This window comes from Neomonachus schauinslandi, chromosome X (assembly GCF_002201575.2).
Source record: "Neomonachus schauinslandi chromosome X, ASM220157v2, whole genome shotgun sequence".
NCBI lineage: Eukaryota > Metazoa > Chordata > Mammalia > Carnivora > Phocidae > Neomonachus > Neomonachus schauinslandi.
In genome coordinates this window covers 125,389,190-125,403,935 of record NC_058419.1, presented here as the reverse complement: position 1 = coordinate 125,403,935, position 14,746 = coordinate 125,389,190, and the positions used below count along the sequence as shown (strand labels likewise).

Here is a 14,746-nt window from a genome sequence, read left to right as displayed (position 1 = left end):
CTCATCCCTGTCCTACAGAACCCCATGGTGAGTGCTGTGCAGACCCTACCCTCCTCCCTGTCCTACAGAACTCCCTGGTGAGTTCCATCCAGACCCGTCTCATCCTGTCCTAGAGAACCATACAGGGAATGCTGTCTGGGACCCTGTCCTCCCACCCATTGCACAGAATCCCTGACACGTCTGGTTATATTCGCATGACTCATGGGCTTGAGCTCATGACAGCTGACATGACCCAGGACACCTTCTCGGGGTAGTTGCCACGTCTGTCTGGTAGTAGCCCCCAGACAGCAACTCTGGGGACTACAGGTAGCACCCAGGACCAGGTCACTCTCAAAGTGTGGAGTAGAATATGAGTTGTCACCTGAGCCTTAACCCAACAGACTGAGGAAGGCTCATGGCTCTGTTTCACAGACCCAAGAGTCAAACCTGGGTGTCCGGAATAATGCGTGAGTGGAAGAACAAAGGGCACAGGGGACCCTGAACCCTCTACAGCTCCAGTCGTTCATACTCCCTTGAAAGAGCTTGCCTCACCTGGAATGTGTCTCCCCAAACCTGGTCCCTGCCCTGTGCTCAACAAGGAAGACTGCACAGTTGGGTTAGGCAGCATTTAATTGTTCATAGCACTTGTAGCAATTTGGCAGACAACTTATGGCTCGGGACCACCTACTTGGGAATTACATTTAATGTTCCTTTTGGTCCTTGACTTCCTGCAAAGGCATGACAGCAGACAGGAGACCTTTGGGGACACAGCCCCAAAGGCAGGCAGCTATGAAAAATGCGGGCACGGGGATCTGTCACAGACCTGTGTTTGGTGGACTGAAGGCAAGGTCTTCCCCGACGTGGCAACTACCCCGAGAAGGTGTCCTGGGTCATGTCAGTGATGCCGGTCATCTGGCAACTCCTGGCCCACAGTTCTCTTTGAAGATCTAGATCATACGTGATCTTGAGAGACTTGGTCTCTTTCTCATTGTAAAGGTAGCGGCCGCCAATTCCTTCCAGGTCTGGGGTGACCGCTGCATAGACAGATGTCCAGGCTCCCTCATCTGGAGTCTGTGGGGAGAAGGAAGAAGGCCAGTATGCGTCAGTGTTCAGAGTAGAGCGCATGGGATTCTCAGGACCCCCACTGATGTTGTTGGGCTAGACACAGCACGCTCACCACCGGGGTCGGGAAACTCAAGCAGAAAGCCATGTGTACAACCTAGCTGAGCTGATGGGTCAATCCATTTCCATAGGCAAAAATGCGTATTAAAATCCCTGATGTGGACAGTCAAGTTCTGCAACTCCCGATGAAGCCATAACGCGTATGAACTGGCTCAAAGGGGATGAATGCTGAGCCTCTGTGTTAAAGCAACACTAGTTGGCAACCGGGTGAAATGTGACCACCTTGCAGAAAGGTTCTTGGCGTCAATGCAGCACGGTGAGCTTCCCGTGGGGATGGAAGAGTTCCCAGGCTATGGTCACTGCTTAGGGGGAAAGCAAAGTCCAAGTAGAAGCTTGACATGAGGACTGGAACTCTTGTTCCGACGGAATGCGGCAACGTGTGAACACGACACACTCTGCATTCTGGGGTGGGTGTCTGAGTGACCAGTGGGTTAGCATGGTCAGTGGGTGCCAGCGAGCTAGGAGGAGCTCAAGAGATTGGAAATGGTGGGAACCGAGGCATCTCTGTCCAGGGCTGTGATTCCAGATCCAGAAACCAACAGAATTTCCCCCTCGCTTCTTATTGTCAGGATAAAGACTTTTTCAAGAGCTTATCTTGTTTAATCTTGTGGAAATCTGCTCAATCTGCCCCATCCACTCTAGAGCTTCTTATGTGTCTCTCTAAGTCTACACAGGTGACCCCTGAACAAAACAGGTTTGAACTGCGTGCGTCCACTTAGATGCGGATTTTTTCGGTAAAGGTAGCAAAATCCCGTAAATGTGTTTTCTCTTCCTTAGGATTTTCTTAACCACATTTTCTTTGTCTGGCTTATTCTATTGTGATAATCCAGTACATAATACATGCAACGTACAAAATATGGGTTAATCTACTGTTTATGGCATCAGTAAGGCTTCTGGCAATAGTAGGCTATGAGTAGTGAAGCTTTGGGGAGTCACACTGATACCTGGATTTTCAGCTGCGTGGGGGGGTTGGCATTCCCATGCACACACATATACTCCCATGCCACATATATATTCCCATGCACACACACTCATATGCACACACATACTTCCATGCATGCATGCACATTCACAATCATACACATAAACTCACATGCACACATGTATTCACATGTATAGGTACTCACACACACTCATATACTCACATGCACACACACATACTCATACCCACATACATGCATACATTCACATATATACATATATACTCACACACACTCATATACTCACATGTCCACACACATACCCACATACATGCATATTCACACACATACATATATACTCATACACACTCATATACTCACATGCACACACACATACTCATACCCACATACATGCATACATTCACATATATACATATATACTCACACACACTCATATACTCACATGCACACATACTCATACCCACATACATGCATACATTCACATACATACATATATACTCACACACACTCATATACTGACGCACACACATACATTCTCACACACATACACACACACATACTCATGCACATGCATATGCTCATGTGGACACACACATATACTCATATGCACACACATTCTCACACACATACTCACACACACATACTCATGCACATGCATATGCTCACATAGACACACACATATACTCATATGCACACACATATGCTTATAGGCACACACATGGATGCACACATACACACCGACGTACCCACGCACACATTGACACACAGACATACACACCGTCACCCAAGCTGGCAGGCAGCTCTGCTGACATACAAAGGGGTAGAAAAAAAGAGCTGTTTCTTGGCTATAATGCATCTTATGGAGAATTAATCACATCCACTTACCCAACTATCATGTGGTTAAATACATGATAGATGCTAGGTTTCAAAATGCAACCGCTGATCGTTTGTAGAACATTTCAAAGCCTTGGGCTTATAATGAAGACGGAAATGAGATTTCATTTGTATTCTTTAATTCCTAAATGTTTTGACAGCTCATGAAATAGATGCTTTTATTAATTTATTTCACATTACATCTCATATCACATCCTAATCATCACCGATCAGAGCAATTATAGGTTGTGCCCATGCAAAAGGGAGGGTGCCATGATAAATGCTGAGATACACATGTGTATGTATAAACATGCACACATACACATGCTCACATGCACTCACACACTCATCCACATGCACACACATGTGCTCACAGACTCACCCACATGCACACACACACGCGCTCCCATGCACACATATATGCTCACACACACACATGCTCTCACATGCACTCACCCACACATATAGTCACACACACACACAAGCTCACATGCACACACACATATTCACCCACGTGATGCACACTAGCCCACATGCACACACAGGTGCTCACCCACAAGCTCTCACACACAGTCACAGACATTCGCACACACACGACTTTAACCTTTGGGAATTTATCTGCATTCCCTGGAGGTGGAGGAGACACCCAAGAATTTCAGGACCTGGGTTCAAATTTCTGTGTCACCACCCGTTAACTGTGAGATCTTCACTGAATCATCGTCCCTCTTAAGCCTATTTCCTTTCCCGGAAAACAATAATTGTAGAAATAGTTTTCCCACACAATTGTCAGGGAGAAACGCATGACATCTTACGAGGGAAAGGCTTTTGGCAAATATAAACACAATTGCAAATGATAAACAGTAAGCACGACAGGGGTGACCATATTGTGTGCTGGGCATTGTGCCAAGCACTAACGCCCATTGTACGGATGAGGACCCGAGGCTCAGAGAAGACTTGTCTTTTCCCCAGGGCACACAGCTGGTGGGTGGAGGAGCTAGGATTTGAACCCAGGGCCACCAGCTCCCTGGTCAACATCCTCACCCATAGCATGTGCTGACTTCTCCAAGAAATGACTCTAGAGGCTGGGAGATGTAGGCAGGAGAGTGGGTTTGGGGAGACTTCTGAGTCCAAGTGAGCTCTTGCAGCAAGAAATGTCTCATGCAGGGAGAGAGCCACCAGAGCCGCTTAACCAGAGGGAAGAATGTCCACGGGGCACAGCTCCTGCCTCTGTCTGGGCAGCAGGCTTCCTGCTGAGCTGGAAGGCTGAACATCAACATCAACAATGCCTGAAATGAGCTGGACTATGTCCCCCCAAATCCATATGTTGAAGTCCTCACCCCCAGGACCTCAGAACGGGGCTGTGTTTGGAAGTGGGGGATCTTTAAAGAGGGGATTAAGGTAAAATGAGGTTGTTGGTGTGGACCCTAATCCAACAGGACTTGTGTTCTTATAAAAAGAGGGGATGAGGACACAGATACCCCCAGAGGACGACCACCTGAGGACACAGGGAGGACACAGGATCTGCACGCCAAGGAGAGAGGACTCAGGAGGAACCAGCCTTGGCCCCGCCTGGATCTCAGACTCCCACCCTCGGCCCTGCCTGGATCTCAGACTCCCAGCCTCCAGGACTGAGAGACAACAAATGTCTGTTGTTAAAGCCACCCCATCTCTGGTACATTGTCACGGCAGCCCGGACAGACTAATTCAATGTCCAAATGATTCCTCTTCTCCGACTGGGAATGTTAGCCTGTGGAGGGCTGCAGCTGTGCACACACACCTTTTCCAGGGAACAGCTGCTTATGCCTCTACTCATCTGCTGCATTCAGACTCATGGGAGGGACATGCTCAGGTTCTGCCAGATAGACCTAAGACCAGCAAAGACCCCAAAAGGCAGGAGATGCTTCTTAAATACGTGTCCAGTGAAGGCATATGTCCTATTATAGACTGAATGTGCACGCCCCTTCCCTCCAATTCATATGTGGAAGCCCTAACCCTCAATGGCATGGTATTAGCAGGCGGAGCCTTTGGGAGGTGATTACGGTTACATGAGGTCATGAGGGTGGGAGCCTCCATGATGGGACTGGTGTCCTCATAAGAAGAGGAGGAGACACCTCTTCCTCCCTCCGTCACGTGAGGACACAGACAGATGGCCATGCATGTCCAGCAGAGAGGTCCTGGGAGAAACTAGTGCTGGCCACGCCTGGATCTCAGATTTTCAGTCTCCAGCCTATGAGCAATAAGTACCTGTTTTCAAACATCTCCAGTCTGTGGGATTCTGTTAAAGCCACCCAAGCTGATGAATACATGTCCCAACACCAAGATCTATATTTGAATGACGCTGTGTTCTAGGTTATGAAAAAAACCACAGAGAAGAGACAACCACTTGTTTTTTCCTGAATCTCTCTGAGCTGGAACCCTGCACACCACAGTCAGTGGGAGCATGAGAAACACCTGCACCATACACTTCCTTTTTCTACTCCTTCTCTCTTTGTTTACTTTTCCTTTGTTTTTATTTGTTTTTATGTTATCACCTGTCGTCTTGCACCTGTGGCTCATGGTGCAGCGAACCACCATTGGCTAGGCACCCGGTCATAGGCTGGATGTCCCCAGGGAGCCACCATACATATACACTGACAAGGAAATCCACGTGGGTTAACTGCTAAAGGGGCCGGCATAGAGCCCTGCTGCTCTCAAAGATCTTTTGCACTGTGATTCTTCCTTACTAACTCAACGCTTCATGTAGGGATGCCATGTTGGCAAAAAGGCAAGATCAAAAGGCTTCCTCTCCTATGACCTCTACAGTCCGTCCTTGCATGGTGAACATGTAGATGATATTTCATGACTAATAAGCTCAAGCTTGGGGATGTTCATTCCAAGCAAAGAGAGTTATTAATCCTTTCTTCTTCCTCGGGATCACTGCTTGGGTCATTCGGTGATGAAACTTCACGTCCTAGAGAAGCTCACTGGAGCCCATGACCTGCCAAGAGCTCCAGGCTCATGAAACTCCAACACACTAATGATCGCCAACCAGAACAGGTTAATGAGGCAGAACCTCTAGCTTAATTTGCCAAGGAGTATCAGTAGGAACACAGTTGATGAAATTCAAAGCTGCTCTTGTCTAACAAGAAAATGGACACTTTGTGCTGGTTTCTATAACTATGCTCCCCTATCAGAGTTTTCTAAGCTGAGCATGAAATTCCACAACTTATTCACTGTTTGTTTTTTTGTTTTGTTTAATTCATCTGTAGGAACTGTCTCCTCTAGGAACGTACCTGGGATCCAGGTACTCAGCTGTGTTCAAAAATGTCTGGGAGGGGCGCCTGGGTAGCTCAGTCATTAAGCGTCTGCCTTCAGCTCAGGTCATGATCTCAGGGTCCTGGGATTGAGCCCCGCATTGGGCTCCCTGCTCAGCGGAGAGCCTGCTTCTCCCTCTCCCTCTGCTGCTCCCCCTGCTTGTCCTCTCTCTCTCTGTGTCTGTCTCTGTCAAATAAATAAATTAAAAATCTTTAAAAAAATGGGAATTCAGGGGCGCCTGGGTGGCTCAGTTGGTTAAGCGACTGCCTTCAGCTCAGGTCATGATCCTGGAGTCCCAGGATCGAGTCCCACATCGGGCTCCCTGCTCAGCAGGAGTCTGCTTCTCCCTCTGACCCTCCCCCCTCTCATGTTCTCTCTATCTCATTCTCTCTCTCAAATAAATAAATAAATAAATCTTTAAAAAAATAAAATAAAATAAAAAAATGGGAATTCAGGTCCATGATGATAAGCATCATGGAGACAAACTGGAAAGTATCTAATTAAGATGGATATGCAGAAAGACCCAAATCAGCTCTGTTTTTTTTTTTTCTCTCTCTCTCTCTGGCCTCAAGGAGAACCAAGGGCAGATGACCAGCTTCAAATTAGTGCACCTGCAGATCTACTGAACCCCCCAGCAAAATTTGATCATCTGTCCCTGTGCAGTTGTAGTTGAGATGATCTGTCTTCCAGCTCATTCCCGGGATGATGAAGCGTGTTTCCTGGGTGCTGGGTGCAGAAAAATCAGTCGGCTTCTGAATAGATAAGAAGGTCCTCTAAACAATGTTCCCTCTGGCATAAATAACATACCCCATTTTATCTACAGCTTGTAAAAAAAATAAAAAAAAGATCATCCTTAAAGATTCGTAAGATGTCTAAAATGTGAAACCGAACCCAAGAGTGGATGTGTTGCTTTTATCAGAGGCAGGAGGACCACTAAAGAACCAGATGTCCGCTGGGAGACCAGGGAAGAGGGCTCCGTGTATTTATAGTTAAAGGTTTTCTCTGCATGAAGCCACGGCTGGAGTTGGAAGCTATGCACCCCGTTTCAATTCGATTCAGCACAACAAATGTTTATTAAATGATCACCAATGTCTTGTGGGCTCTTGGGGCAAAGAAAGGCAGTTTTGAAAATAACCCCCACCACCATGGAGCTGACAATAGGCAGGGACTATGGGTTGACGGTTGGGCACAAGCGCGTGAAAAAAAAATAATAAAATAAGAAGCACACTTAGTAGAAAGAGGATGGAATTTAAAATGTGCTATTTAAGAGCTGCAAGCAATGTATGGTTGGAAGAAAACATGAATGCCTTATAATTACATAATTACATAGGGCTTTACAGTTTTGGAAATGCTTTCACATATATTATGTTAGCAATTTTCACAACAATCTGATGAGATATTATTATCCAGAATTAACAAATTACCAAAGCAAGAGGCATCGCAGAGGGTGGGAAGAAGGAAGGGGTGGCCAGATCTTGGTTCCTCCAGAGACCTCTCCATCTTGGTCCTTAATCTGCCTCCCTATAAGCCCATCCCCCATGCCAATAGCTTCCTTTCTCATCTCCTCCCCTATCTTCAGCCTTTGAAATGAAAACCTGACCTCGCTCTCCTTTGAGCCACGGACACATTTATGGCAGCCCAGTTGGCATTGGAAGTAAACATCCTACTTACCCACCTCAAGGTCAAGCATCCCCAAATCCCCACCTGGGCATTTCCCATCACCCCATCTCTTGGATAGGCACCACCATTACCCTCACTTTCCTGAGTGATAAACCCCCGAATTATCCTTGAGTCTTTATTTATTCACATCCCAGAGTCAACCAGTCAAGATGTCTTAATTTTATCTCTGGACTAGTTTTTGGAATGATTTTTCCCCCCTCTTCACCACGTCCAGTACCACCTCCACCACTGCAATGGTCTGAAAGCTGGATCCCAGGTGCCCCCATGTCCTGCAGTCCATTGGATGCTTTGTAGGCTGGATGGGTCTGATCCTGTAACCTTCTCACTGACATTTCTCAACAGGCACCCAGCCCTAACATCCTAAGGTGGCCATTGCTTCTAACATGATAAGCTTCTCTCCTTGTACACCTGAAATAGGGCTGGGAACAGCTGCTCTTGGGAGAATTGAGACACGGGTAGCTCAGATCATTTCCCAGTCTTGGGTTCAGATGGGGGACACAGCTAAGAAAGAGGTGGTGTCAGTTTGACCACCCACCATCTTGAACTACTTTCTGCATCACATATAGTTCCAGCATTGCTCATGGACCCTGGCCTAGCCTTCAGTCCACCTTCAGAGGCTCCATCCCCAGCAAAGCCTTCTCCTCCTGCCCCAACACTAGGGAAGACTACTGCCACCATATTTGTCCTTTTGTCACTCATGAAATGCTCGAAGTCAAACCGAGCGATAACTGGTAGAGTTCCCAGAACCCAGGGTGCAACTATGGGACATGCCCACCCTGATGCCCCAGTGATCAGTCTTGATCACTCTACACCTGGAGGGGTGCATGAGATGTCATCAATGCCTGAACGAACATCATGCACTGACTCCCTGCTCCAAGCCTCCTGTGTGAGCCCACCTGATATGGTGTACTCTTCATGATATACCTGTGAGGTGGGTCTTATCCCACCAGCTTTACAGGGAAGCGGCTGAAGCCAACACACTGGGCAAAGACACAAGAGGGCGGTCTTGAGAGCTGAGATCCAAGGAAGGTGAACGTAAGAGTTTCCTTTGGCTATTCTTGGTGAATGATCAAAAACTTGGTGGCTTAATACAGCACAGATTTATCATCTTAAAATTCTACAAGGTCAGAAGTCTAAAATGAATCTCAATGGTCTAAAACCTGGGGGGTTGGCAGGGGCTGTATTCCTGCTGGATGCTCCAGGTAAGAGTCTGTCTCCTTGTCCCCATCCTTCTCTGACTCGAACCCTCCATCCTCTCCTCTCTTATGAGGATCCCGGTGATGACACTGGGTTCCCCTGGATCATCGGGGATCTCCTACCTCCCAGGGTGGAGGAGTAATGGTGGTAGGTCCCTATGGCATGATAGAAGGTCAACTGAAGGTTGCTGTTAATTCAGCGTGCTCGAATGCTGACGGATGATGGGGAAAAGCTGATGATGCAGAGGTGGGGAGAAGGATCGCTGGACGTGTGTCCTTGAGTTGATTAATTAAACGTGCCACCCTCCTGGCACATCCATCAAAAAGCAATCAAACGACCCTGTGACTGGGTTGATTCAAATGCATATTAAAGAGAACCAAACATCACTAGTCATATAGGTTGTTGTAACGGGGGCACGTTCTACACTGTCAATTTGATCCTTTTTAATTGGAGACGGGTGTATAAAGTGATTTCAAAGAGGCCCAGCATTGTTTGGCATGAGCTCTGCACAGGGGTCCCGATGCACCCAGCACTGAGAATCATGCTTTTTCGCGGTACCCACGGATCCCAAGACAGTAACGCAGGCAGATAGGGATGACGTCCCGATGCAACGGGACCAACACCTGAGAGATGCAGGTTTTCTGCATCGGCACTGGCTTCACTGGGTCTCACAGCCTCTGAAAAGCTTCGTCTACACACGCACAGAGCCTGACAGAGCACATGCATACAGAGTGGTCTTCATTTGTGAACATGCTAAACCTCTCGTCTTTACAAACGCCTCCTGGTTTCTCTCAAGGAACAAAGCGGCTCGCCCAGGTGAGTGGCTCTGAATTTGCAATCCAGGGCATGATTTCCGGGGAGGCACCGACGGAGGTTTACTGGTATAAAACAACGCCACTGTATGATATAAAAGAAGAGAAAGACAAACGCGTCCATGTAAGTAATACGTGCATACACAGTGATCATTATAAAGAGGGCATCATAGCCTCCGCTGGGCTACAGATTTTGTTCTGTTTCCTTATCCCATTTTTACTTCATTTCCATGGTAATGAATATTCTTCCATGACTTAGTCTTACAGCTTCCATAATCTTCTCTCTTCTGTACAGAGGCAGACAGCGCCCTGAGGTTATTTTTAATCCAAAAGGGCAGATGCTGCACAACGCGTTCCCAGGAGTTCATGGCCAGGTTTCGGGCAGGCCAAGTGTGGATGCCTTCCTGGCGAAAGAAAATATTTCGAAATCCCTCTGCTTGGGGAAGTAGACACCAAATGATGCGTCGGTAGGAAGGCAAATTGAAAGGGAAGGAAGGTAATTAAGCCCTAAAGGGAGCTCAGGGACACGGCTGACTTCATGAAAGGTGCTCGGAGCAGGCATGGAAGGCAGACTCCGAGAAGAGGTTCGGTGACTGTCCTCATTAATCCCGAAACTTGAAGAAACAGACAATTATCGAAGGGACGATGCTGTCAACGCTGACTTGAGAAGAGGGAGGAATCCTCAAGAAAGCAATACGCATTAAAGATAATTTTGAAACCTGAATCGGAATCATCCTTTTGAAAATTCCCAAACCCAGAGAGTTTGCAAAGGCTAATACTTCCACAGTCTGCAAATGCAGAGAGTTGTCATTATAATTACATTAGGCTGAAGCATAAGAGAGAAAAATACAGGGAAAAATGACCTTCTTGATTATCTCATTGTTTGGCTTTTTTTTTTTTTTTTAAACAAATCATCAAAACTTTCGTATCCCAACTTGACAAAAATAGCACGGAAGGGGATCTATAGCGCCGGGGTAAATATCAATACAGAAGTCATCAATGAAGTGGCTGGGGAATGGAATCCTCTGGTGTAATGGAGAATAATGCTCTATGACAGCAAGAAACATTCCAGAAATCGGGGGCCGTTCATTTTAGAGTAACATACTGAACCACGTTATCCAAATAAGGGGGTTAAAGCAAACAAAAACATAATCATCTCTCTAGATCCGAGTCAGCAAACATTTTCTGTAAAGGGCCAGACAGGAAATATTTCTCACTTTGTGGGCCATCTGGTCTCTGTCCTAACCACTAGGCTCTGCCTTTATAACAGGGACAACACGTAAATGAAAAAGCATGTGTTTCAATAAAACTTTATTGACAAACCCATGTGGCCAGCCCGTGGCCCATAGGTTGCCTATGGAGTGAACTGTTTTGTTTTGTTTTGGTAAAATTCAACATTCATACCTCATTCAAGGGAAAAGTAAAGTCAGAATGATATGCAGCATCGTACATAACAAAGTACAATATGCAAATGCTAATAAATATAAGAGAGAGACATTACACGTTTTGCCCTCAAAATGGAAAATAAGATATGAGTCACCTACACCATCTCTTATTTAACTGCCTATAGCATATAGGTAAGAACATTTTCAAGAGAAGCATACATATTAGAAAGAAGGGGGAATATGATATTGACACATTAATCAATATGGCTTGAAAATTAAATTGAAATTAAATTAAATGGACTGAAAAATCTATTAAAAACAGGACACCAGTGATAGAATCAATAAAGACTTAAGGCCTGAGGCATTCTGAGTACTTGGAGCATGGTTTGGTAAAACTGTCCTTGAAAGCCCAACAGAATGCTCCAGAAAACGTGGACAGGAAAATCTTCTAGAACCTTCTCATGCCAGAGCCTGCCATGTTCCCTAGAGAAACTGGGACAGAAGCAGACATGGAGATGTATGATTGATCCTTTACAGCAATACTGCTGGAAACCCCAAAGAACTGGAAACACCGCAGATGTTCCTGATCCTGTGGATGGATCTAAGCCATGTTGTATATGCATGTGGAATATACTTCACCAGGACAGAACCCAATAATCTACTTCTCCACGTGTCCACAGGGACTGATGTCAAACAGTTAATATGGAGAACTGTGTGTTCAATTGGGTCCCCCCCGCCCAAATACAAGTTGAAGTCCTAGCCCCTAGTATGTGTGAATATGACATTATTTGGAAATAGTGTCTTTGCAGATGTGATGAAGTAAAGGATCTGAGATGAGCTCATCCTGGATCAGGGTGGCCCTAAATCCAATGGCAGGTGTCCTTGTAAGAGACAGAAGAGGACACACTGACATAGAGGAGAAGCCACATGAAGACAGAGGCAGACATGGGAGGGACACGGCCACCAGCCCAGGGACACCTGAGCCCCAGAAATTGGAAGAGGCAGGAAGGACCTTCCCCTGGAGCCCCAGGAGGGAACATGGCCTTGCCCCACCTGAATCTCAGTGGTCCTGCCCCGACTGGATCTGAGACATCCGGTCTCCAGAATTGGGGGAGGATGAATCTCTGTGGTTTTAGCCATTTGGTTTGTGGTCATTTGTTACAGCTTCCCCTAGGTAACTAATCTTATATGAGCAAAAAAAGCAAATCACAGATATTACTCTACTTACTTAAGGGTCAAGGAATGCAAAGTTAAATTTCAGAGACACACACGTGAGACATTTATAACAAGAAACAAGAAAACAGTTGATGCTACGCGTGGGTTAGGGGTTAGTTCTTGCAGGTGCATTTGGGGAAAAGGGTGGGCACATCCACGTGGTGCACTCACTTATCACCAACTTTTAAGTGTTTCACGTATTTTGCTGTATTCACGGTTTGCAGTATTTTTAATAAAACCTATTCGCAACAGAAACAAACATCAAAAGTTCATAAAACAATTAGGAATAAATGCAATAGGAAAGGTATGGGCATTTACTGAGAATTAATAAAATACCCCTGAAAAGCATTAGGATTCTGGTCACCAATTCCAAGATATGGGGTTACTCCCCACACCACCAAGCAATTTGCAGACACCATCTGGGTGTCCTATAATCCAACTCAGTTCTGACCTATCTACCTGTGATGGGGTTTTGGAATATAAGTGAGGTTCAGTGTGGTGAGGTCCAGAGCCAACGACCAAGAAAGAATTCTTGAGATTCTTTGGTGCAAAACGGTGGTTTATTAAGCACAGGGACAGGACCCTTGGGCAGGAAGAGCTGCTGCCCCGGGGTTGTGAGGAGTGGCTGATTATAGACATGGGGTTGGGAGTGGTAAGGAAAAAGGAAGGTTTCAAAAGGATTTTCATATGTTAAGGAAGACTTACAGGATACCAGAGGTCTTGCCATTGTCAAGTTAAGATCGTTTTCCCCTATAGCAAGGCATTAACAGCAAGATAGTTGGGAGCTTCCTGGAGGAACACTACAGTCTGCCCGCTTCAAGTATCTGCCAATGGACCGCAGGTTATAAGGACATTTAATTGTATTTACATTCCCTTCTGGAAGCTATTGCTAAGGCTTTTGTAAGTAAACTGAGGGAGACTCGTCTCCTGCAGGATTGTGATCTCTGTAGATTAACTATTTGTTTTTCCTTTAGGGCAGCCGGGAGTGCCCGAGGAATGTCACATATATCCCATGGGGGGTGTTGTGGGGTGTCAGCTTCTGCTTTGTCCTCAGTTTCCCTTCTGCTCTCTCACCACCTGGACATGGTGTCAGATCCCCCAGGGCTCAGCCCTATAAGACGGCCCTTCACCCCTTGGGTCAGACGCCAGTCACAAATCCAGGTTGACACCCGTGGTTCTGACCCACCAGCTACAGATCGGACATTTCCAGGACCTCCTCCTCAGGTTCCAACGACCTGCTATAGCGACTCACAGAGCCCAAGGAAACGTGTTACTCACTAGATCACGGGTTTATTATGAAAGGCTGTAGCTCAGGAACAGCCAGATGAAGTGATGTATGGGGCCAGGTGTGGGGGGAAGGGCGTGGAGCTTCCATGGTCTCACCAGGTGCACCCCTCTCCCCAAACCCCTATGTGTTCCCAAACCCAGAAGCTCTTCGAACCCTGTCCTTTTCATTTTCTAGAAAGGGAGACTATATTGCAGAGGCATGATGGATTAAATCATTGGCCACTAGGGATTGATTCAACCTCCAGCGCCTCTCCTCTCCCTAGAGGTCAGGGGGTGGGGCACAAAGTGCCAAGCTTTTAATCACATGGTTGGTTCCCCTGGCAACCAGCCCCATCCTTGGGGGCTTTCCAAAAGCCACCTCATTCACATAACAGAAGAAACCTCCATCACTCTCCTCACCGGAAATTCCAAGGATTTTAGGAGCTCTCTGCCAGAAACAGGACTAAGACCAAACATATATTTTTATTGTAAGTCACAAAATCGCAAGCATCAAGAAAGAAACAAGCGAAAGGAAAGACAACTTATTCTCAGACAAAAAATATCACTCTGTGAAATCTCAATGTCCCCACACTAAATTAAGTTATAAATCCCTCCCAATTAAGTTTTGTTCTGATGGTTATCCTATCCTAGTCTATTTTATCTTATTCTATTCTACTCTACTCTATTCTATCTTATTCCAGCCTATCCTATCCTATTCTTATTCTATTCTTTCTTATTCTATCCTGTTTTATTCTATTCTATTCTGTTTTTTCCTATTATTCTGTCTTATTCTATTCTACTCTACTCTATTCTATCTTATTCTAGCCTATCCTATCCTATTCTTATTCTATTATTTCTTATTCTATTCTATTCTTCTGTCTTTTTTTTCTATTATTCTGTCTTATTCTATTCTACTCTACTC

General features: G+C 46.0%; 1 protein-coding gene across 1 annotated transcript in view; it reads right to left on the bottom strand.

The window, feature by feature from the left end:
* Positions 1–591: 591 nt before the first annotated feature.
* DHRSX (dehydrogenase/reductase X-linked) overlaps positions 592–14,746 on the bottom strand; it is a 118,237-nt gene continuing 104,082 nt past the window's right edge. Inside the window, exon 6 of the mRNA XM_044911675.1 lies at positions 592–1,050. Coding sequence (XP_044767610.1) covers positions 847–1,050 — 204 coding nt within the window. The 3' untranslated portion in view covers positions 592–846. The remainder of the gene's footprint in view (positions 1,051–14,746) is intronic.